We start from the raw sequence: 25,341 nt of genomic DNA on the forward strand, positions 1-25,341 counted from the left end.
CTATGAACTTAAAAACAGATTTTACTTTTTTTTTTCTTTTTCAATGAGGCATTTGTTTCTTTTTTTTCCTGTAAGTCTTGGCCTAAGTCCCCTTCCCTCCAAGTTGTATTTTTTATTCTTTTTTAATAGTAATATTTAGACTAAGGTACCAATCTAATTGGGATGCCAATTTGATCTCTTTCATCCACTTAGACCCTTTTTTTGCCAAAAAATTGTGGTATCGAAATATCAATTGTTAGATAAAATTAAATGTTTTCTGGTGGATAAAAGCAAAGAAATATTTGCTTGTAATTGGTCTGTTTGTTGCGTCACATTGGGGTAGTCGGAGATATATTAATAAAATATTTAACCTATATTTTTCTGAGCAATGTAGACTTAGTTTACCTCACTTGCCACAACATTCTCTCTCTCAAGTGTGAGTCATTTAATTCATTGTGCGCTCCCTTAAATGAAAGCTTTTTCATCCACAAACACTTGCATCATCGTTGCCGCTACTCAACGGAACACGTCGACCGTGATCACCTTTGTCAGAAAGACTTTCGATACAAGGAGTCGGTTGAACACTTCGTCAAACCATCAGCTCTAATACCACTTTTGGGTCACAAGGGGCAGCCGTAGGATCAGTGACGGAGCCAGAACTTTTGAGCGGTGGGGGCACTATATATTCCCCACTATATATAAATTTTTCATATTAAATATAAAAATAACTTTTTATTTTTTAATCGTCGTTTATATTGCATAAGTTGTTTTCTACGATGTTTTATATTCTCAAAACGTTCATATTTTTTTCATTATCAATTATCAATAAAAATATTTCTCTCTAACAATGGAGTTTCCACTATTATTAACACAAATTCAAACTCACAAAATATATAATAGGCCGAATGTACCCAAAGATCCATTAAGTTTCGCATTTTTTACAGTTATGTCCCTTGAGCTAATTTTTTAGGTAACAACCGAATCCTTTCAATTTTTTAGGTGACAAATAGGTTCATTACATTTCTAACTTGTTGCATTGTTATCCTTCCAATTAACCTTCTTACCTTGTTGCATTACTATGGCCATTAACGTTGACTTTCACAATGGTGAATATTTTGATGAAAAAGACACATATGTTATAGGAGATTAACGGGAACAGTAACGGTGCGCAACAAGTTTTTGTAACAGAAGATTTAAAGGGTAAAGATGCAACAAATTAAAAATTTAAATGACATATCTATTACCTAAAAAGCTTAAAGAACTTAACTATTACAAATGTGAAAACATGTATTTGACATATATATATATATATATATATATATATATATATATATATATATATATATATATATATATATATATATGTTATTCTATATACTACTTAATTTTTTTTCAAAACTTTGTGAAGGCACATGCCCACACAAGCCATCAAGTGGCTCCGTCCCTGCGTAGGATCATCCACATTGGGCTAAAAACAACTATACAAGTGAGTTGGAAACCACACTTTTACCCAAAACTTTAAGCCTTAGAAATTTTAAGGTGTTAGGTTTATGTGTTAGGTTTGTGGTTTTCAAACAAACGGGGCCTTAGAAATTTAATATTATGATGGGAGATGATTAAAGGTTGGTCAAATCACTGCAGTTTTAAAAAATTAGAGCTAAATAAAAATTTATCCTTAAAAATATAAAGAATTTTGATTCCAGTTCCAAATTTATTATAATATTATTTTTTCACCACCAATTTAATTTGGTTCGAGGGACAGTTCTGACATCAAGTAGTTCTAGACCTCTCCCAATCGCAATCGCAGTTGCGAGGATAGATTATAATATCTTTTTAATCCATATATATTATTTAATAAAGATATTATTTAATTCATCATTTAGTTTTAATAAAGATATTATTTAATAAAAAGGTATAAAATATAGGCTAGGTGTGTATGCAATGTATTATTTTATTTTATTTTCCAAGTAATTCAATAGCCAAACTTACACACTTTTTTTTTTGGTATAAACCTTTGGTTTATAAGAGAATTGGGTAATCTAGAGTTTGACGGCGAAATAAGTAAAATATGACTAAGAATTATTTTCACCATAAATTAAACTCGAGTTCTTTCAAACAATTTATTTTAGGAAGATTTCATTAATCAATTGAGTTCAATGTCTTGGTTGAACTAATACACTTTAAATATTAAGAAAAAAGAAAAGGAAATCTTAGATTTAAATCCTACCTATATGTAAATCAACGTCTCTCGGAGCTATCAATTGAGTTGCACGTTCAAAACTAATTAATTGAGTTTTTTTTTTTCGTCTAGTCTATAGGTTAGAAATTCCACCTTAAAGGTGAATAAGTGAGTTTCCGGGATTCGAATCTCGATTCCTGCATAATATATGCAATGTCCCTACCAACTGAGTTAAACTCATAGTGACAATTAATTGAGTTTTTATATGAAAATCAAGTGAAAATAGGTATTATCTATACTAATATATAAAGGCATAACATTGTTCTGGTGTAGCATTTCTTTAAAAATTCCAAAATACCCTTAAGGGATTTTTTATTTTTTATTCACACTCTTCTTTAATAACTTCGAAAGCCAGCTACTCTTCTTTAGCTTCCAAAACCAACTCCGCCCTAGAAGTTTCTATTCATTTGTTCCATTCTCTTAGTTTACACATCTTCTCCATATTTCTTCAACAAAATTCATAAAAAAGATATATATAAAAAATCTAGAATATAATTTTTTACACAACTTAGCATAATAGAAAAATCGGATCAAACAGACGGGCACTAGCCACTAGTATATACTCCCTCCATCCCTAATTATAAGCACTCTTTCAAAGAAAAAATTTGTCCTTAAATATAATCTCCTTTTCAATTACCTAGACACATTTATTATTACTTTTCCAAACATAACCCTATTTTGCATTGAAATACGTAAAGTTAACTACAAATATATCTTTTCACAAAAGACAATATAGTAATTGTAATATCCAAAAAATACACATTTATTGCATTGCCAATTTTTCTTAATAAGCGTGAAAAATTTCAAAGGGGGGTTATATTAAGGGACGGATGAAGTGTATAATGGAAGTTACTTCCTTTGACCACAATTATAAGCAAAATTACTCTTTTTAGAATAATTGATGTATCTGGACTATAATACAGACAGATACAAAGTTTATTATTTTTTAAATCTAAAAATTCTAAGAAATGTTTATATATTTTTTTATAATATGTTTATATTATCCTTGTTTTTTTTTAAAGGCCTATAAATTATCCTTGTTATTTTTTTGAAATAAAACTATCCTTATCCTTATAAAGTATAACAAAGTTATCCTTAGCTATTAAGAATTATGGATTCACTATTATCATAAATTTAAATTTAAAGTGAAATATAATTTTTAGGTTAAATTTATGAAAATAGTGAATACATAATACTAAAGTGAAATATAATAATGCACATAATATTAATATTACATTTTTATGCCTAATTAATAAATGCACATTTAGTCAAAATAAAATAAATGCACATAATAATCAACAACAAAAAATGCACATAATATTAATTAAATAATATTATATCATTATCCTTGCATTTTTTATTGAGTATATAAGAATAGTGTTGGTGTCAATAATCTTTATCCATTCTCACTAATCTCTTAATTTGTACTCCATTTTCACTCTCTTAATTTGTGACACTTTTCTCACCTCAACAATCTTCCTCTCTCTATATTCCAAAAAAAATAAAAAATAAAAAACATCTCCCTCTCCTCATCACTTATTGTTGTGTTGTTACATCCTTCAGTTGCTTTGTGGTAAAATTCGTTACCATTGTTTCCTTTATATTTTCATTTCTTTTTGTATTATTGGTAATGGTGCTTTACCTAGCTTGATTGTTTTCATTTTAATTTGTAAAAAATTCCCACAGATGGGGTCTCATATTTTTTATTTTTTTAAAATAATTTTTTTTATTTATGCTTTTTTTATTCAAAAAAATGTAGAATTTTTTGTCAAATCTACGTTTAGATCCAAAAGTAAAAATCATATCATTCATGTAGATATAACTTGCACTGTTTTAATTATGTATGCATATAAAACTTGAAAGATTTTGCGAGTCTCAGAGAGTTTAACAGCGAAATACACACGAATAATCGGAGTATTATGGATTTGAACACACACCTTTTTTTTTGTATAAGCAATTTTAGTTGTTAGTATTACAATATTATGTTAATTTTTTCCCCTTTGTCAGGACTTGAACTTTGGACCTCCTGTTCCTTAACCCTTAGTTTTTTAGTTTTTTAAAGTAAAATATTATAAGGAAAATGCTACTTATCTTAAATTACTTTATTATGAGACCATCAGATAGTGCACTGTCTAAATAACCTATCCGATCCACCTCTTTATCTTTAGCCGTCCATGTTTACCAATAAAGACAAGATCTAACCGTTAAACACTATTTGTGGTATAGGTTCGTGAAATTTTCTTTTGCGTTGAATAACACCACTGATATTATTAATTTTCTTCATATTTACAACAATTATAAATTTGTCCTAAATAGAGTGTTACTTTTGTATTGAATTTTTTTATATATAAATAATGTTAATGGTCCGTTTGAGTGAGAAATATGGGATAGAGACATGATAGGATAATCGGTTGAATAAAAATATGATATAATAGTGACATGATAAATATTTACCATCTCGAATTCTCTTTTTTTTTCTTTTTTTTTTTTACTCATTTAGTAAATTATTTAATATGCAGAAGCTAGCAATGGATCCCAAAGTTGATAAGGGCTTTGTCACTGGCCCTTCAAAGGGAGGAGCCTCAAACAATGCAAAAGGAAAAGGAAAGGAAAAAGAAGAAGGTAGTGAGGAAAAAGATTTAAGTATTGAGGAAGTAGAGGAAATGATATGTAAACATAAAAAGCACTTAAGGATGTTGAAGTACAAAAGAAGACGAGGAGAGTGTAGTAAATCGACCCGTAATTCATTGGATCAATTGGAACAATTGAAATTGAAATTGAATAGAAAAACAATGTTTCGTGCACAAGATGGTGTATTAAGGTACATGCTTTACTTTTATTTTCAAATTACATTTTTCTACAATGCTTAGACAAATATTAAGGGTCTGTTTGGCCTAGTTTTTTTTTTGACCTTATGCAATATAAATTAAGTTTTATATTATTTTATAAGTTCACATCAGTGAAAATTATAATTTTATAAGCTATTTTATCATAAATTACCTTTACAAACTTATAATAATATATAAAAATTGGATAAGTTGTTTGCATAAGCTCTAAATAAGACGAAAATAAGTCAGGCCAAACGATACCTAAAGTGTTTTCGTACAATTATTTTCTTAATTAATAACTTAATTATTATTTTTTAAATCAAAGAATTCTATGAAATGTTTATATTTTTTTTTGTAATATGTTTATATTATACTTTAGAAAAAATTCATAAAATTATAAAATTATTTCATTGTCTATAAACATGATACTAATTTTTAAAAAATAAAAAATATATTCAACATTCACTGCGTTGTTAGTAATATCAAAATTTAAAAGTGTTAAATATTACTTTTTCCGTCCTAAAATATAAGGGCAAATTGATAATAAAAAAATTGATGTATCTAGTCCAAATCAGTAACTAGATACATCAACTTTCTTTGACCAATATTCGCTTATATTTTAGGACAAATGGTGCATTTGATTGAATTTTTGGTAAGTAATATTAAATGATATTTATTACAATTTTGAAATAATATTATTTAGTCAAAAAAGTATAATATTATTTAGTCTTTATCATTAAATAATTATTTATTTATCTATCATTTAAAAAACCAATATTACTTAAATATGTTGATTTATTATCATGTCTACAATAAAAATCATTTTTTTTAATTGTGAAACTGAAAAAGTTATTAATTATTATTTACTAAAATGATCCTAATAAATATTTTACTACTATCTTTTCAAAAGTATCTTGACACGTCGTGTGGGCAGATACATTTTAAAAATGATGGAATCATGTGATGCTCGCGGCTTTGTGTATGGAATCGTACTCAAAGATGGAAAAACAATAAGTGGCTCCTCGGAAAGTTTGAGAGCATGGTGGAAAGAGGAAGTAAGGTTTGATAAAAATGCTTCACTTGCAATTTTAAAGTATGATGAAAAAAATGGAAATTCATTCGTGAATGGTATGTTGAATGGGAAAAAAATAACACCTTATTCATTGTATGAAATAGCTGATACAAAATTATCTTCGATTTTATCTTCATTAATACAACAATGCCAACCACCGCAGAGGTATTATCCGTTGGAAAAAGGCATTCCACCACCGTGGTGGCCAACGGGAAAAGAGTCGTGGTGGAGTGAAATAGGAGTTGGTAAAGATCAAGTTCCTGACGCCCCTCCTTACAAGAAGCCTCATGATCTGAAAAAGATTTGGAAGGTTTGCGTCTTGATTGCGGTAATTAAACATTTATCGCCTAACTTGAAGAAAATTAAGGATACGGTAAGAAGGTCAAGAACATTGCAAGACAAGCTTACCGCAAATGAAACAAGTATTTGGGCTGCGGTTATTGATAACGAGGAAAGAATTGCTAGAGAAATGTATCCGGATTTTTTCGCAAATGAAACTTCTTCGCAATGTGTTGATCGTCGAGGGGCTAATTCCAAAAGAGTTGAGAAAACTAGTCTTCCTCATGGAAGTGCTTTTGTTGAAAGAGGTGGAGAATGGAACCAAGTTCAACCAAATTTCAATGGTGTTGATGTGGCTCCAATGAACAATCTTGTTGAGAATGGTGGTAATAAGAGAAAAGTTGATGAACTTGTTGAAAGCACAATTACTACAAAAAACAATGAGGGTTATACTTGTATTAATCCTCAACTTCAATACCATAATCAAGGAGTTGATGTTAACAATTCATCACACTCTAACTTTTCTATCATTCCACCTTTTGAGGTTGCTAACAAGAGAAAATGTGAAGTTGGCAATGGTATGAGATATAGTTCTGATCATTATGAGATTTACTCTTTGCAAGATGATATGAATGTAAGAAACAATCACCACCTTCCAAGCATAATAGGAGGAAGCAGCAGCAACAGCATCAATAACAACAATAACCAATTCCATATGGTTGATGTTGGAGCAAAAACTCATCAACATGTTGCACCTCTTCTTGATCAACATGTGCAAGTTGCACTACCCGTTGCTGCAAATCATACAGGTAAAATCATGGTTATTATCAATATCTTACTATATACATGTGAATAGTATATATCTTGATTTAATGCAAATTAATTACTCCATCGATATGAATCTTTAGTGTGTATCTACATTAGATTATGAATCTCATTTACTTTGTACCCGATTTACTTTCATGAAAGCTAATGAATCACTGTCAAAACTTTGCAATTCTAGTTAGTTTTCATACTTTAACCTTTAAACCTTGAATTGAATACCCTTCGTAAAACTCATGTAGGTCTTTTAGATCACCAACCTAGTTATTTATGCGAAGCAAATATTATATTTTTATATGTTATATATATTTTTATATCTTATATTTTTATATGTTATAAAAACACATCTTCTAATTCAATTTCAATTTGATAACCATGCAGGTAACTACTCTGGAGGAGGAGGAAAAGAAGTGAATTCTGATTTTATGGATACGCATAATTCAGGTATTATGTTGAAGCAAATATTCATAATAAAATTCGATTAACCTTTCAAAAACACATCTTCTAATTCAATTTCAATTTGATAACCATGCAGGTAACTACTCTGGAGGAGGAGGAAAAGAAGTGAATTCTGATTTTATGGATACGCATAATTCATGTATTATGTTGAAGAATAATACCACTATGAATCTTATCATGAATCTTGGTTCTAATTGAATTTGATAACCATGCAGGTAACTACTCTGGAGGAGGAGGAGAAGTGAATTATGATTTTACAGATACGTTTAATTCAGGTATTCTGTTGAAGAATAATACCACTATGAATCTCATCCTGAATCATGGTTCTAATTCAATTTCAATTTGATAACCATGCAGGTAACTACTCTGGAGGAGCAGGAGGAGAAGTGAATTCTGATTTTATCGATACACATAATTCAGGTATTCTGTTGAAGAATAATAGCACTATGAATCTCATCATGAATCATGGTTCTAATTCAATTTCAATTTGATAACCATGCAGGTAACTACTCTAGAGGAGGAGGAGAAGTGAATTCTGATTTTATCAATACATATAATTCAGGTATTTTGTTGAAGAATAATACCACTATAAATCTCATCTTCTTTTTTTTTTTGGTATTCAACGGGGCCTAAGCCCATGTATCTTATTTACTTTGATGAAAGTTGATTTATTCTAATGAATATCACTTTTTAAAACTTAGCGTTGCTAGACACTTTTTTTCATCAAATTTGTATAGTGAGATACTCTTTTTTTTTCATTTGATTTCTTACTTTAATCTTGATTTACTTTGAGATTCGAAGATGATATATTAACTTACAAGTTTTCTATTTTGCTTGTTTTTCACTTAGGTCTTTTAGATCACCAACCGAATTATTTATGCGAAGCAAATGTTATATTTTTATATGTTATATATCTTATTCATAATAAGATTCGATTAACCCTTCAAAAACATATCTTCTAATTCAATCTCAATTGATAATCATGCAGGTAATTACTCTGGAGGAAGAGGAGGAGGAGAAGTGAATTCTAATTTGATAGATATGTATAATTCAGGTATTCTGCTAAGAATAATACCACTATGAATATCATCTTGAATCTGGTTTACTCTAATGTATATGATTTACTTCTTTTTTTTTTCATTTGATTTATTACTTTAATCTTGACTTGTTTTGAGATTCCAAGATCATATATTAACTTACAAGTTTTCTATTTCGCTTAGTGGTTATGGTAATTTTCAAAGTTTGAACTCAAAACACCCTTCTTAAAACTTCTTGAGTGTCTCTTAAATCATCAACCGAGTTATCTATGCAAAGCAAATATTACATTTTTTTTATATCTTATATATTATGTTCATAAAAAGATTCAATTCACCCTTTAAAAAAATTCTTCTAATTCAATCTCAATTTGATAACCATGCAGGTAATTACTCAGGAGGAGTAGGAGGAGGAGTGGATTCTGATTTGATGGATATGTATAATTCAGGAATTCTGCCGGAGAATAATACCACTATGAATCATGTTGTGCCTGTTGGCAACATGACTCCTACTCCTGGTATCAACCAAAACTTTGAGCCTCCAATCTACCCTGCAAGTGATCAAGAGAACAACACCATCATGAGTGACATGATAACTCCAACTCCTGGTGTTAATCCAAACATGCAGCCTCAAATCTACACTTCAAGTGATTCCATGATGGCTACTTCTATGCCAGTTATGAACATGGCTCAAACTTCTGGATTTAACCAAAACATGCAGCCTCAAATGGACAAGAATTTCTATGGTGAACAAGAGGTTGGAAATAGCTCCTATAACTATGAAGTGACTAATGCTGATGTTGAAGCTAATGTTCCAATGCATGGAAATGTGTCAACAACAACCATTGATGATTTGAGGGCATTCAATTCTCTATCTGATGTTGATGCTTACAACAATTATGCATTTGGTTCTTCTTCTTTTGAGGAAACACCAAGTTATGATTTCTCTTGGTTCTACAATAAAGAGAATTAATAACTTAGATTAAGTCTTACCTTTTTATTAAAACTTTCATCAATTTTCAAATAAGCCATCTTTTGGTAGTTTATGATTTTACTTGTGCTTAGGTGATGTATAAACATTGTGTTATGTGTCTTTTGTTAATTTGGTGTTGTCTTATTTTTATTTTGTTTGGATCATGGTGTTGTTTTATTTTTATTTTGTTTGGATTATGGTGTTGTTTTATTTAGTCTATACATAATATGTCTCTTTGTGATGCCTGCATCTATATACATAGTAGTATTAAGCATATATGTGAAAGATTAATGTGAGTGTCTATGTCTAAATATACTACTATATATTTATATATTTATGAAGAATGAATTTCAGTATTACATATTCAATATTATCATAAACTTATAGTAGTATAAAAACAATGCACATAAATTCATCAATAATAATAATGCACATAATACTTAGATATTATAATTGAAAATAATAGTTAATATTAATTAATATTATATTAGAAAAAAGAGTGGGGTAGTTTTCTATTTCCTTTTGGGATAGTTTTCTATTTCCTTTTTGTTAATTAATTATAGAAAAAGTGGTATAGGGATAATATTGTTATAAAAAAATTAAGTAAGAAAAAAACAAATTATTGTAGGTTATAAAATATAAAAAAGTAGAATTTTATAAAGTGGCAAGTCAAACTTTGAATTCAAGATAAAAAAAAATGTGCCTACATTTAACGTCCAACGCGTTTCAAATAAGATTACTCATAGTGAACAAAACTTATAAAAAATAAAATAAAAAAGTAAAGTAAAGTAAAAAATACTACTCTATCTAATCCTTAATATAAAATATAAAATAAATTAAAAAAATATAAAAAATAAATAAAAACTTACTTTTTAAATTCATAGAATAATTAATGTATTTGATCTATAAAATAGACTAGATCCATCAACCATATCATGAATTTAAAAAAAATTATAAAATCTTATTAATGAATCTTAATAATGAGTTAAAGCTCAGCATTTTTCAAATAAGATTACCCATAGTCAACGAAACTTATAAAAAATAAAATAAAAAAGTAAAGTAATAAATACTATTCTATCTAGTCCTTAATATAAAATATAAAATAAATAAAAACTTTTATTTTTGACAAAAAAATAAATAAAAATTTACTTTTTAAATTCGTAAAATTATTAATGTATTTAGTCCAAAAAATAGACTAGGTCCATCAACCCTATCAATCTAAAAAACAAAACAAAAAAGTCTTATTAATGAATCTTAGAGTTAAATTATGTCTATTACTTTCGTAAAATGGAGGAAAATATGAATACTTTACCATACATATATTATTGTGTATATAAAATAGTGTTGGTGTAAGACCAAAAAGAAAAAAATAGTGTTGGTGTCCCTCCTTTGCACTCACAATCTTTATCAATTTAGACAATGAATCCTCTCAAAAAAAAAAATCTCAATTTTTACTTTTCGATCAATTTTACACCATTTTTCTCAATTTAAATATTATTTTATGTTTTGAGTTCAATGACTTGATTCCCACATTATTTTCTCAAATTTTTGTTTCAACAGAGGATCTTCGATCAAAACAAAATCTCAAGTTCTCATCAATTTCTATCATCCATTCCCACAAACCCATTCAACAATCTCAACTCTTTATATTAATTTGACACTCTTTCTCACCTCAACAATCTCACTCTTTATATTCCAAAAAAATAAAAATAAAAATCATCTCCCTCTACTTTCTTATTGTTGTGTTGTTATATTCCTTATCCATTTAAAAGTGAAATTTTTAATCACTAAGCTACTTAACAAATTTTTTTATATTTTTTTTATTTCCAATTACAATGAAAACAATCAACCTAGGTAAGGTAATGCACCAATAATAACAAAAAGGAAATGAAAATTAATATAAAAAAATGACCGAAAAACATTGATAAAGAACTGTACCACAAAACAACTAAAGGATCTAACTAGAGGTGCACAAAATAACTTATATCCTTTAGTTGTTTTATGGTACAATTCTTTATCAATATTTTTCAGTCATTTTTTTTTATTAATCTTCATTTCCTTTTTGTTATTATTGGTGTGTTGCCTTACCTAGTTTGATTGTTTTCATTGTAATTGGAAAGGGAAAAATAAAATATAAAAAATATTTGTCAATTAGCCTAGTAACTAAAAATTTTACCCTTAAAGTGAACAAATGAAGTGTTCGAGATTCGAACCTCAGCCCCTGATATAAAATGTGACGCCTCTAACACGTGAGCTTCACGAGACTAATTGAAAAAAAATTAACCGGTGAAAGACACGTATTAAGTGCGAATACACATTATTTTTAAGTAAAATAATATTACAAAGTTTTGTAATATAGCTTCACAGTCAACAGTCCAAATTATGCAAGAATAACAGAATTTCTAGCTCCTAAATCAAACTATATACATGGTATATAAAGGTACAAAACAATGTTAACTGTTTCAAATCTATTCTTTTTTCCTTGTAATAGCCAGATTTTCTTCAGAAAGAGAATAAACATCGACAAAATTCAACGACAAACAACAGAACAATACATATCTGACAAATTAGTCCATCCCAGAACCATGAGCATATACTGACGGCAGGAGCCATTTGAGGAAACCAACATTAGTTTCTCCTTTTGATCTGCTTGATGAGTACTCAACTAGCATGTTCCATAGGTCTCCAACTGTCCATCTCTGTGACAAAATCCAACACGCAACCTGCCACGACACCAACAAAACTCTCTAGTGAGAAATCAACACTGCGAGGAAAGTCCTAGTTGAGTCAATATGTTCATGGCACTTGGCTAAACAAAGATGATTGATGCACAGATAGTATTGGCACCACTCTCCTCTTATGTTAATCAATGAAGTCATGAAAAGAGTTTAGAAAAAGTGATACTCATCATCTTACAAAACCGGTTTTGTAAGAATACGATATACTCTATAAAAATTTAATATGATATCAGAGCATATTGAGTTGAGTCGTCCACCATATTATCCACATTTCCACATCAAACTCAATAGTGTTGGACATGAGTAGGCATGCTGAGAAAAACTCGAGTCTCACATTAAAAAGAGATCATGCCTGAAAAGAGTTTATAACAAGTGACGCCCTCACCTTACAATGCAATTATGTAAAGATGAGTTAGGTCCACTTTGAAAACACAATAGAGGTAATGTAGATAGTGTGGTTATTCATTTCTAAAACAGACCACAGAAAATGGAAAGTTAGTTTGAATATGGAAATCTATTAGCTGAGCTCAGCCAATCCCGTTGATGTCTCTTTTAATCTGAATGCAAAATTTCAAATAGATTGTACAGATACAACTATTTAATGTATATGTCAAATTACCTTGTCTAACTTCTGCAATTCCCCCAAGCCAAATGTGTAGTATGCTATGAAAGGTCTTTGAGCCTGCAAGGTATGATGAACCAAGACAAAGTTTAAGGTCTACAAGCATGACAGGTCAAATTGTCAAAGGTATAGTATTACAGTAGTTGCTGTCAACAGACCCCCAAAGTTTCCTTTTATTACATGTTGCAAATTCCCATCATGTAGCACCTTTTCTAAAATATTAAAAATTAAAAAAGAGGGCAAGTATTTAGTTTGTTGAGTCAATTTTCAATGTTTCATTATCACCAACCGTGTGCGACCAGTGGTCACATGCTGATTTTTAAAGTCCTCAATCGTCAAACTAAGATGTTTCAATGGCATTATTGACTATTCCCGAAAAAAATCTAAAACTGAAAATATCAAACATGATATGGTTGACTTGATCTCAACACTCAAAACAAGAATGCATAGAAATATCTACGTGCTTTTCCTTGATGTAGGGGTAATCATAAGCATTAATTTCTAATTAATTCGGATAAGTAAGCAGTGACTACAGCTACATATTGATACACTGATAGCTGAAAATATAACATTACCTGAGAAGCTGCAAGCCACTGAATAATGGTCTTCACTTCAGGATCTCCTCCAAATGCACCACATCCCCAATTTCCAGTCGCAACCCCAATATCATTGCTCTTCTCCATCATAACCGAATCATTATGAGAATTTCTTATGTCTTGATATGATTTTTCTCCTTCACTTGTTTCCATAGATGTTGAGGTGACAGCATCAAACTGTGAAGAAACAAATAATGTTAAAAACAGATAACTGAACAACGATCAATGCAGATATAACAGCATGTAAAAACAACAAAAATCACGTTGATTCTAGGTAGCATACATTCTCTTGTGGTATTTTCTTATACTGTTGATATTTAGATTGCTGCAGAAAACCACAGAATGCTTTGTTGATCTCACTGCAGGAATGAGCAGCCTCAGTTTATATAATTATAACTTTAAAAAACGAATAAAAAGAGAAAATATTAACATCAAACTATATTATGTCCCACAACAATCAATACAATAGGATTTCTTTTCTTCACATTCAGATAAAAATGGATGGTTTCCCGATACTCGTGTATCGAAGGGAAGACTGAAGACAAGGGATTCTTCAAAGGGGAAATATCAAGCCCAACTGATTTTAGATTATAAAGTTTATCTTAGTATATCCTCATACTCGCACTATAACAGTGAATCTGCATCCTAAAGAGTGACCACATAAATGAAGGTTAACCAACCGGAGGAGATATTTTTCCCTGTATTGTCTCATCCCTGGGCCACATAATGCATCAATTGCAACAATCCTGGTTTTACGTCTTCCAAGGGCATCTACATCTTTGTCATCCATATAATCCCCAGAAAATCGAAATGATGATGCATATCTAAAGAAATCAGGAGATGTTATCATTGTTAGGTTAGGAACAAAGCACACAATAACATAATGAGACATCACATCACTTTACCAATTATATGCATATTGTTACTGACTTACTGTATAGAAAACACTAATTTGCAATATTCTCCATTCTTAGGAAGATATATAAGTGTCCGTTTAATTTGTAAAAACATTTACTATTTTCATTTCCTAAAATTTGTGTTAATTTTACTTGATAACAAAGATATAAGAGACTCTTGAAATGCACCACGCCTATCTAGCATTTCATCTTCTCTCTATCACAATGGTTCACTTCAAGAATCTCCCATCAAGTTAAAATTAACACAAATTTTAATAAATGAAAATAAAAAATGTTTTCACAAAGTAAACGGACCCTAATTTTGAATTAAAAAAACTGTTCCAACCAAATGTGCAAACATGAAATAGTGAGAAGAAAAATCAGACACATAAATGGTTCAATTTACTGCAAAAAAATTTACACCAACAAATGCAGGAAAAACAAAAGATAAAATTCATCATGCCAGTCATAACAATCAGGAAACATGCTTTTTTTCCAACTTACAAAGAATTAGGAAAAGAACCTACCATCATGTTTAAAGTAAATAATGCCAGTAGTAAGCCCTAAAAATATTCATTTCTAACTGAAAATTAGATCCATTGAGTAACACTAACCCTTTATAACTTGAGAACCTTTCCACACCAACAATATCTATAGCCTCATTATCCGCCATGGACGGCAAGAAAAGCATGCCAGCAATCAACTCTGGACTGATCATGAAGCGAATTTCCTCCTATACCAGAAAATTATGAGCAAATTTACTAAACTCAAGTAAGAAAAATATCGCAATCTGCATAATCTACCCAGGGATGCAAGTTGCTAATACAAACTGCACCCTAGACTACATGGATATGCCTATAAAATATGTTAGGAACTAAGGCCCTGTTTGGATAAACAACTTAGTTAAGCGCTTATCACATAAGTGCTTATGTATAATCTATTTATGCACAAAAGATAAAATAAAACTGTTTTCATATAAGCTATCCTGGAGAGCTTGTGAAATAAGTTGAAAACAGCTTATAGACATGTCATAAGCTGTTTACATAAACTCTCCCAAACAGTCTCGCAAGCTTTTATATCAATAGAAATAAGTCAATCTAATCATGCAGTATGTCCTTAAGAAGCTACACTTGCCTAACATCTAAGCAAAAGAGGCTAAGGATGAAAATATAATTATAAACATATTGCATTGCACCTGTACACAACCCCTACGAAGAGCACCACCACCAAGATATTCATTTGCAAAATCTACTTCAACAGCTTCACTTGAGTGGTCTTCTATGAGTCCTGAACTGTGAACCTATTAAAATGCAAAAGTATCACCTATTACAAACCAAGTGAATCATTAAAATAGATTAATTTTGTTAACAGTTGAAAATAAATCTCCGTCAAATACCTCAAATCTGCATAGAGGCATAACAGAAGTGCTCCAAAAGTTAGCATTTGGGTAAGAAATGTGAAAAGAATCATCTTCCCAGGGAAATACTTTTCGCTCAAATGAGACAACACCCTTAGGCATATCAGAGCTTATCCTTTCAAAATAGTGAATGATGCACCAAATCTTATTTTCCTGTTTTTGACTGTAATCATCATAGAGACTCCTGAAAATGCACAAGCATAGCTGATATAAAGGATTTCAAGAAAATTTTGTAATATCATATGAAACAAGGCATTATGGTCAATTCTTTCTATACTTCTCTTTCATTATTATTGAGTCACTCTCACACACAAACATGCAAATATACCAACGACAGTTTGTCACCACTAGGAAAAAGAAAATGATCAAAATGAAGACGCAATTGAACAAGTGAATAAGAATAATATAGCTTAAGATTTCTTACGCAAACAACTCATCAAAGTTAACTGGTTGAAGTTGTTTCTCATATCTGTCATGGACTGGGAATAGACATAAAAATGAGCATGCAAGAAGAGCAGCAATCAACTCCTGTAAAGAAAGAAGTTGCAATTGTAAATTATAATTATCATACAGCATGCAAGTCACAACCATGTACCATTCAACGGCAGAAGAAGCAGACTCGGTAATGCAAGAGTTTTGACAGTGATAATGGTGACAGTAGTAACCAAGTTGTATTATTTTGAGTAATTGAAGAGCAAGTATACTTTATATTGTTGCAGTACAAAGTAAAAAGGTTTAAGAACTTTAATGTCATAAGTACTTGTAGGCAGAATTCAGTTTCCAAACAATCTTCAACCATAAAAAACAGGTGAAAAAAATGAATGCATATTCTACCAAAAAGAATAAAGCACATAAAGTTTGGTAACAGGCAAACCTGGGTAAGGAACACTGCCCCGGCTTCTTGTGAATCCAGCATGCAAAGACCAGTTCTGACAGTGGCTCCGACTCCATCAATAACCATATCCGCATCTTCATAGTGTGCTTCCAATAAAGAAGGCAACCTCAAAAGCAAATCTCCCAATGCTGGAAGCACCTCGTCAAACCACTTTCTACACTCCTCTCTAGAAATCAGCTGAAAATAACAATCACGATTCTTTGATTTTATTCATAGAACAATTGATCAATCAGCTATAAACAGAAAAGCCCATGTACCCCAAAATGCAAGGAAAACCTGTATTCAAAATTAAAATTTTTGAGGTTTTAAAAAGGTGAAGTTACCTGTGTAGTATATTACCTCGTCGAAGAAGAGGGCATATCCATGTGCAGTGGAAGGGGCTAAAGGTTCAGGGGAGAGAGAAAGAGAGTTCCTGAGTTCAGTAATGAAGATGAATAAGAGCCGGCCCGAGTCAACTCGGCCACATCCAAGCTCTCTGAGAGCTTCCACCACTTGAGACGGCCAAAATAGAGAGGGGGGGCGCATCACCACTGGTAAATATGGTAGAATTGATTTCCAGTCTTCTCTTTTCTCCATCTTTTAATCTCTTCACAAAGGAATAAAAAGAAACTGCTTACAGCTTACCAAAATGTGAAGCAAAGTGAATCTTTCAAAAATGGAATTATTATTTTTGTTCATATTCTCTGAATTTTATTGTATATTTGGGACAATAGTGGCATGTATGAGTATGATTCAGAAACAATATAAAAAAAGCTAACACAATGTATCGAAATCAAACTCAATAAACTTCAAAATATAACATTTTATAACTACTACATCCAACAATAAAATTCAATCCACTACCAGTAGTCTGAACAAGAACAGTTGCCACCATAGAAATGATGAAACCGATATGAATCCCTTACTATGATTTTCCTACCAACAGTTTTACTAACTAGCTTGAAAACAGAGTGGCAATCACCACAAACACGAAGATTCTTAAAAATTCTAATAGGTGAGCCTTCGGGACTATTGATCAACCCAAATGCTAGGGCAATTCTCTCACTATGGTTCCAAAGATTGTGCTCCTTTTGTTCATCATCTGTATCTTGCAACGCATAGCTTGTGTCTGGCACGTAGCCTTCGTCTCTAGTCATCTTCCTGAGCTCTTCCAACTTTGCATAGATTTGTGCAGTTTGTGGATGAAACTGGTCTCCCATTCCAAAAGTCGTAACCTTGTTTTTTAACTTGATCCAACTGCAGGCAGGTTTCTTCTTTAAGCTTTGTGATTCCATTTGCTTTCTCACATTCTCTACATCTCCCCACTTTTGGGTAGATGCACAAACATTTGAATAAAGAACATAGGCCGAATCATCAGATGAGTCCAGCTCGAAAAGACGATCAGCGGCTTTCCTCCCGAGCTCCAAATTTCCGTGTATTTTGCAAGAAGCCAACAAGCTACGCCAAACGAGATCATTTGGTTGGACTGGCATCGAATCAACGAAAGCTTCGGCCTCAGCAAGCCTTCCTGATCGGCCAAGAAGATCAATTATGCATACACAATGCTCTATTGCAGTAGGGACACCAAATTCAGTTGTCATTGAAGCAAAGTATGCAAGACCCTCATCCACCAAACCCCCATGGCTGCAGGCAGACAGAAGTGAAACAAATGTGACGTGATCAGGTCTCAGTCCCAGATCGATCATCTCATGAAAGGCCTCCGTAGCCTGGCGGAAAAACCCATGTCTGGCCAAAGCTGATATTAAAATGTTCCAAGACCTCTGTGACCTACTTTTTGGTAGGGGAAGGATTCTAAATACATCATCAATTTCTCCACATTTGCCATACATATCCATTGTAGCATTCAAAACGTATTCGTTTGACTCGAACCCCAGTTTAATAATCCAGCTGTGAAGCTGCTGACCCTCATCCAGTACTGTCAAGTTACCAATAGTAGCAAGAGCAACAGAGAAGCTAAACTGATCTAAATCAACCCCGTCATTTCTCATCCTTGCAATAAATTTTAGTGCTTCCTCTCCAGGCCCATAATGAGCATTTGCAGAAAGAATGGCATTCCAAGTACTAGAATTTTTATTAGCTAATACATCAAAAATATAGTTACTTGCGTTAAGATCACCACATTGTGCATACATTGTAATTAGGGAGCTTTGGACATACGTATTTAATTCAAATCCTGCCACAACTATGTGTGCATGGATTGGCATTCCATGTTTCAAAAGATAATCAGGAGACAAACAAGCACCGAGAAGATTGACAATAGTAATGTAGTTTGAAAGCAAATCTTCTCTTCTCAATAAGTTGAAGGCTTCAATTGCGGCATTTGGATCTTTGTTATCAGCATGGCCACCTATCAGTGCATTCCATGTTACCACATCTCTCTCAGGCATAATTTTGCACACCTTTTGTGCTTCAGCCATCAATCCAAACTTCCCATACATGGTGACCAATGTATTACCTATGATTGCATTGTAATGTACGCCAAAATGAATCACAAAGGCATGAACAATCTTTAGTTTTTCTAAATTATAACAGGCAGATAATGCAGTCGTAAAAGTTATGTAGTTCGTTGCCATTCTTGTTTTGAGCATGTCAACCAAAAGTTGCAGGGCATGTGAATGCTTTCCATCTTCAACATGGCTTGCCATCATGGAATTCCATGAAATTAAATCCCTCTCTGGCATTGTATGAAAAACAAACTCTGCATCCTCACATGATCCAGCCTGAGAGTACATACTTAAAAGACTATTACCTACACAAACATTTGATTCCAGTCCAGATTTTATTATTAGACCATGAAGTCCTCTTCCCCACTTCAAATGTTGTGCAGAACCACATGCCGGTAACAAGGCAGATATAGTAATATAATTTGTTTTTGTGTGAGTACGACGCATCCAAAAGAAGTGTCCTAGAGATTCTTCGAAACGGCCATTATGTGCAGTTGCGGTAATAATTGAATTCCACGAAATTGTGTCTCGTTCCTTCATGTTATTAAACACAACAGATGCCTCCTCTACATTATCGTAATTGCTAAACATGGATATAAGGGAGTTTGCTACAGAGACGCTACTAGTGTCTAATCCAGATTTGACGACATCTCCAAGGATGTGATAACCCAAGGTTTTATCCTCAAACATTCCACAAGTTCTAATAACTGTAGCCATTGTATTTTCATTACAAATTAGCCCATTGTTCCTTAAATGCCGATAAATGTTTAGAACTTCTTTTGTATGCCCATTATCTGCATAGCAAACCATCAAAGAAGTCCAAGAGACTATATTTGGTTCCTCAATCTCCTCAAAGAGTTTGTTAACCTCAAAAACCGAACCATGTGTACCATAAAAGTGAAGCAAACTAGTACCAACAAATACGTTAGACATCAAACCACATTTGACAACATAACCATGAATCTGAAGTGCCCCTTTAGTCATGCACCCTGACCTATCACAGGCAGTCACCAAACTAGCAACTACGTAACTGCTTGGGGTAACACCATATTCAAACATATGGCAAAAGAATTTCATAGCTCCCTGGAACCAACCCACACGAACAAACCCCGACATCATGTTATTCCAAGAAGCATCATTTCTATCCAACATATTATCAAAAACGTGTTGAGCATATTTCATGCTGCCAAACTTGGAGTACATGTTAATCAAAGTATTTGTATAGAATGTGTTGAGTTGAATAACATCTTTCACATAAAGTGCATGCAATGCTTTCCCAACAATTCCTTCAGAAATTTCTGAGAAGCCTTTTTGAAAAAATCGTGAAACTTGGGAGTTAGGGTGGTTTCTGATGAACATATGGATGCCATAGCTCAAGAATTCGTTTTCTTTTACGCATGTTTTTAGCTGATTTTGGCAATTCAAAAGGGGCGAGTATGGAACGGATGGGGCATGCACAACACTAAGAGTACACAGCTTTCTACAATTCCTAGCCAGCTCTAATAATTGAAGGAGGCCGGCCGACAAATACTCGACACTTGTGAATAAGAACTGCAAAGGGCTTACTGCAAAAAAAATTGCGGTCGTCCCATATTCCCAATTAGTGTTTTTCAATCCACAATCCTATTCATTCATTCAACAATATCAGAAAATTTACTCATAACAGAACATAGCTATGTATATGACAACACCACCACATCAGAAATTAACTAAAGAATCCTAGTACATCATCATCATAATATTCAAGTCATACATTACAACACAAGCCATTAATTAGTATATAATTAAATATGTTTTTGGTCCTATAGTTTCCAAGAATTTTCATTTTAGTCCTGAAGATTTTTTCAAACTTTTTAGTCCTGAAGTTTTTTCCGTCAATGTTTTTAGTCCCTGCTTTTCATTTTTTCCGTCAATGTCTTTAGGGACTAAAATGAAAATTTTGGCGGTACTAAAAACATATTTAACCCTAATTATAAAACAATTAAGTTAAGTATCTATCTAAGCATGAAATGTTTATAATACTCACATGGAGGAATATATGTGGCTTTTATTCTCTCTCTGATGTGCGTTTTGACCCTTTTATTTTCTCTCCTTGAACCTTCAGTTAGTTCAGTTCTTGAACAAGTAGAAGAACCCTTCCAAAGCCCTTGTTGCCCTGAGTGCAGGTTTGCTCCAGTCCCCCCTATCTGCTCCCTGTAATAAAAATGATACTTTCAGATTTAATCTAAACTATCGGCCGGCGTAGGAGAGGGACGGCGACGGCAGTGATGAGAGGAGGAGGAAGATTGAAAAAATCTTTTCCTTTTTCTTCTGTATGTATGTATGTATGTATGTATAAATTAATTAGAAAAGTTAATAATTTTAAATTGTTTAATCTAGACCATTGAAAATGTATGTGCCATGTGTCGTGTATCCATTGAAAAAAATACTACAGTCACAAAAACACACACGAAACAAACCCCATCTCCCTCCGCCACTCTCGACCAACCAACTGCCATTTGAGAACAGTTGTCAACTCCGACCACCGCAATCACACCGTCGTTCCCAACTTGTCATGGCAGCACTGCGAGACATTTCTGCAACCTTGCTTTCTCGCTCCAAACCCCACACTTCTCTTTTTCAATGTCTCTTCCTTCGTAGAAAGACTTCCAAGATTTTTGTTAAAGGTACATTTTTTTGGTTGTTTCATGCTCTTTGTTGGTCTCAGACTTTCAAGTTTTATTTTTTATCGTCTTCAAATTTGAGTCACCTTCAATTGCTTCGATTATGAATAATATAAAACTATATTAGATATGTTTAGCTCTTAGACTAAATACTTTTAGCATGTAAAAAAATGAATTAATGGTTTAACCGGACCCTTAGTTTTAGCAGGTGAGTAAACTAAATTTATGGTTTAATTGAACATTTTTGTGGAAAAAACATTTGTGGAAGACAAAATTGTTATTTATTAAAGTGATATTGATGACCTTTTTACAACCGTCTCTGGGAAGATTTGAACTTCATCCCTTGAGGTTATAGGTCAAACTCTTAACACTGAGCTGACACCTGATGAACATTTAATCAAACATCTAGGTTGCACAATCTCTTGCATTGTATAGCCATGAGCATAAGTTGCAATTGAACGTGATTCTCTTTAATATCAAGGATCATGACGTGATTGCAATTGTGATCGCGGTCACGACTAATTCCTTTCTCGTCAGTAAACGAACCATATGTGATCCGTGAGAAACCTGTATCCGATGAAGAGCAAAGAAAATTTTGATTTCAAAAAGAAAATCTGGCATTGCACTCCATTCATGTACACAACCAAAGAATTCATTCAACTTTCCACCCTTTTAATCAAATCAAATTCAGGACTCCATAATGATTATAGTGGAAATCATATACATGCCCATATAATATAAGATAATGGTTATGATCAATGTTGTCAAGATTGAGATCTGGCCTAGGATCGAGAGGGGAGTAGTAAGATCGCAAAACATAAGATCCTATGAAACAATTACCTATGATCGGGAGGGAATTGCAAGATCGTAAAATGAAGGATTGTGTGATTTTACAATGTAAATCGCAGTTTTGATAACCTTGGTTATGATTCTGTTGTTAGCCAATTGATCCGCATACTATCACTTTGATAACCTTAGTTAAGATTGCGGTTTTGATAACTTTGGTTAATATTTCGATTTCTAATGATGAAGCTTAGTTTGTAGAATGCTTTCGAAAGTGTACTTAATGAAACCTTTAGCCTGATGTAAAAACAACTACATGATACTCACTATATCTACACACCATAGAATGCATCGCGAATTGCTTGTGGTCTTAAATGGGATTCATAAAGCCGCTCAAGTCTTACGGTACTTGAAATTGTGACAGGTTTTTTATGTTAGATGATTTCATTTAGGCACCCTTCTATTCTTGCTCCAAAGGGATTCTTTTAGTGGGACTCTTGTAGTGTACTCATCAATTATTGCCTTGATTATTTTGAACATATCTAAGGTTTATTGCTGTTGTATTGTTATCTTGCTGATGCCATGACCTATAAATCTTGATGCAGGTTTAGCATTTTCTACTACAGAAGAGAAATTAGCCGAAGCTTTTTCTCAATACGGAAATGTTCTGAAAGGTATGTGTCTGTATTGTTGTCATCACACGCCCAAAACCTCTCAGATTAAAATTCTCACGAATGCATTATTTCACCTTTTTTTCCAGCTGATGTCGTATTGAATAAAGCCAAGAATAGATCGAAAGGTTTTGGATATGTGACTTTTGCTGAGGAGGAAGGAGCCCACAAGGCACAGATTGGCATGAATGGAAAGGTTGGAATCTAGTAACCTAATTTTCTTTTATTTATGTTAGTTATTCAAACATAGCCTCAACGAAAAACAAAATTCAGAAAATGAATCAACGCTTTCTGCAGATATTACACGGACGTGTCTTATATGTAGACATAGATCCACCTAACAAGGAGAAGAAAACTTAGAGCAGGCAACTAAAAATACAAAGGTTGGTAATGAAGATAAACAGACAGACCTACAAGGTAAAACTGCACCTAACCTAAGGAGGGAAAGAGCCGCAACGCCTCCGAGCGCTTCTGGTTGATAATGTTAGTGTAAAGTTTCATATTTCGATTAACCAATGAATATATGCACGGTACATGGTCACACCAATTATTAATGAGTACTTTTTGCACAAACAGTCTACTTATTATCAATATATTTCATTTATATTTTTGGATTTCAGACTCATTTTCCCAATCAAATGTATATGAAGTCTTTCCAAGACGGAGTATTCAAAATTAATTTTGAATAAACTTGATTTTAGCTAAAAGTAGTTCTAGTTGCTGCTTATCTGATGGCTTTCTCTGTTATGTGTAAAAGTGGGAAACCAGATCTTATAAACTCAAGGAAAGACTGCATATAGCAGTAGTAGAGGTGTTAAGACTGGACCTTTTTCTAGTGCTAGCAAGAATAAAAAAAATAAATGCAATCAATAAATTGAAACTATTAGATCATGAAACTCACATTTTGCCTATACAAATCATGTTCAGAACATGCACTCGAATTGAAATATGAGTTGCCCGATCTTTTATCTAACCATTTTGATTTTACTGCTACTAAACATTTTTATTCTGACATGGAATATTTCCCTAGCAAGTGAAGTAGCTACACATCTTTAGATTGGAGATAGCAATGTGCAAGTGCTTTAATGATTAATATGATAAGAAAAAGGTTAGGAGCTTCAAGCTTGTTTATTTCTAAAAAGCATACACTGCTAACATAGTTTGGAGACAGTCAAGCCTTACACAACAAACACACTCTTTCACATTTTTATGTAAACAAAATATTGTCTCTTTCGAATATTCCCCATTGTGTTCAATGTTGCAGGTTTTTATGATTTTCTGTTACCAATAAGGTCTGCCATAATTGGTAGATGGTTGAGGTCCCTTAAACTAACATGCTTTGGGTGGTTGATTATTGCTGGTATGGTTGGAAATGTCTTGTTGGAAGAGGCAAGACTTATTTCAAAGATGCCTACACTACACCTTAGTGAGAATTATCACTTGTTTGAACTTTCTTCTTTGTCGTGTCCCAAGGCTGTTTTGAACGTGAATTTGGTGAATCTACAAATAGTAGCTTGTGTATGGCCGCACATATAAGTGATTTGTCCTGAGTTCCAAACACACATTTAGTGTATGTTTGGTTTCAATTCAGGAGCAGCCAGAATTGATTATGAACTTGTAGAATGAATTCTGACTTGTTTGGTTCCTCAAAACTAGAATGGATTCTGCCTTCAGAATGGATTCTACTTGAAGCTAGAAATTGTAGCTTCTCATTCTAGAATTGATTTTTACACTCAAATTATTTGTTCAACTCACTTTTGTATGAATATATCCAAACATAAATCAATTCGATCAAACTCAATTCTATCAAAATCAATTCTGTCAAACTCAATTCTATCAAAATCAATTCTGTCAACCGCAGAACCAAACACATACTTAGTGTCTTATTGATGGTTGGGGACGGACACCTTTCATCTAATATACATGGTGCC

The 25,341-nt window shown here is 32.4% G+C and overlaps 4 protein-coding genes across 4 annotated transcripts; 2 read left to right on the plus strand and 2 right to left on the minus strand.

Moving 5' to 3' along the window:
- Nucleotides 1-4,746: 4,746 nt before the first annotated feature.
- LOC123915314 (ETHYLENE INSENSITIVE 3-like 2 protein) lies at nucleotides 4,747-9,685 on the plus strand. Its single transcript, XM_045966449.1, has 9 exons — nucleotides 4,747-5,039; nucleotides 5,981-7,206; nucleotides 7,601-7,663; nucleotides 7,755-7,817; nucleotides 7,894-7,953; nucleotides 8,036-8,098; nucleotides 8,181-8,240; nucleotides 8,667-8,732; nucleotides 9,099-9,685. Exons 1-9 carry the CDS (start codon nucleotides 4,747-4,749, stop codon nucleotides 9,683-9,685), a joined length of 2,481 nt encoding a protein of 826 aa, XP_045822405.1.
- A 2,300-nt stretch (nucleotides 9,686-11,985) lies between these two features.
- LOC123914000 (poly(ADP-ribose) glycohydrolase 1-like) lies at nucleotides 11,986-21,458 on the minus strand. Its single transcript, XM_045964956.1, has 12 exons — nucleotides 21,320-21,458; nucleotides 17,189-17,435; nucleotides 16,829-17,026; nucleotides 16,379-16,482; nucleotides 15,934-16,138; nucleotides 15,733-15,837; nucleotides 15,152-15,270; nucleotides 14,322-14,465; nucleotides 13,925-14,000; nucleotides 13,621-13,818; nucleotides 13,043-13,105; nucleotides 11,986-12,408 (listed from the first exon to the last, which is right to left on the minus strand). Exons 2-12 carry the CDS (start codon nucleotides 17,423-17,425, stop codon nucleotides 12,253-12,255), a joined length of 1,605 nt encoding a protein of 534 aa, XP_045820912.1. The 5' UTR covers nucleotides 17,426-17,435; nucleotides 21,320-21,458; the 3' UTR covers nucleotides 11,986-12,252.
- LOC123913999 (pentatricopeptide repeat-containing protein At3g24000, mitochondrial) lies at nucleotides 17,622-20,652 on the minus strand. Its single transcript, XM_045964955.1, has one exon. The coding sequence runs from the start codon at nucleotides 20,650-20,652 to the stop codon at nucleotides 17,689-17,691; it is 2,964 nt and encodes a 987-aa protein (XP_045820911.1). The 3' UTR covers nucleotides 17,622-17,688.
- Nucleotides 21,459-21,666: 208 nt separating the features above from the next.
- On the plus strand, nucleotides 21,667-24,029 carry LOC123914001 (small RNA-binding protein 11, chloroplastic-like). Its single transcript, XM_045964957.1, has 4 exons — nucleotides 21,667-21,959; nucleotides 23,345-23,413; nucleotides 23,500-23,606; nucleotides 23,708-24,029. The coding sequence occupies exons 1-4, from the start codon at nucleotides 21,683-21,685 to the stop codon at nucleotides 23,768-23,770; spliced, it is 516 nt and encodes a 171-aa protein (XP_045820913.1). The 5' UTR covers nucleotides 21,667-21,682; the 3' UTR covers nucleotides 23,771-24,029.
- The last annotated feature ends 1,312 nt before the right edge of the window (nucleotides 24,030-25,341 follow it).

This window comes from Trifolium pratense, linkage group LG3 (genome assembly GCF_020283565.1).
Source record: "Trifolium pratense cultivar HEN17-A07 linkage group LG3, ARS_RC_1.1, whole genome shotgun sequence".
Taxonomy (NCBI): Eukaryota; Viridiplantae; Streptophyta; class Magnoliopsida; order Fabales; family Fabaceae; genus Trifolium; species Trifolium pratense.

Bases quoted from the DNA above. Each gene is read 5' to 3' on its own strand.
- LOC123914001 (XM_045964957.1), top strand. From the start codon at position 21,683: ATGTATGTGCCATGTGTCGTGTATCCATTGAAAAAAATACTACAGTCA. The intron at 21,960-23,344 runs GTACATTTTTTT...ATCTTGATGCAG, and splicing joins TTCCAAGATTTTTGTTAAAG to GTTTAGCATTTTCTACTACA. The intron at 23,607-23,707 runs GTTGGAATCTAG...CGCTTTCTGCAG, and splicing joins AGATTGGCATGAATGGAAAG to ATATTACACGGACGTGTCTT.
- LOC123915314 (XM_045966449.1), top strand. From the start codon at position 4,747: ATGGATCCCAAAGTTGATAAGGGCTTTGTCACTGGCCCTTCAAAGGGA. The intron at 8,099-8,180 runs GTATTCTGTTGA...ATAACCATGCAG, and splicing joins TATCGATACACATAATTCAG to GTAACTACTCTAGAGGAGGA. The intron at 8,733-9,098 runs GTATTCTGCTAA...ATAACCATGCAG, and splicing joins GATAGATATGTATAATTCAG to GTAATTACTCAGGAGGAGTA.
- LOC123913999 (XM_045964955.1), bottom strand. From the start codon at position 20,652: ATGTTCATCAGAAACCACCCTAACTCCCAAGTTTCACGATTTTTTCAA.
- LOC123914000 (XM_045964956.1), bottom strand. From the start codon at position 17,425: ATGGAGAAAAGAGAAGACTGGAAATCAATTCTACCATATTTACCAGTG. The intron at 17,027-17,188 runs GTAATATACTAC...TGTTATTTTCAG, and splicing joins ATGCCCTCTTCTTCGACGAG to CTGATTTCTAGAGAGGAGTG. The intron at 14,466-15,151 runs GTTAGTGTTACT...TGATTTCTTTAG, and splicing joins AGGTTCTCAAGTTATAAAGG to ATATGCATCATCATTTCGAT.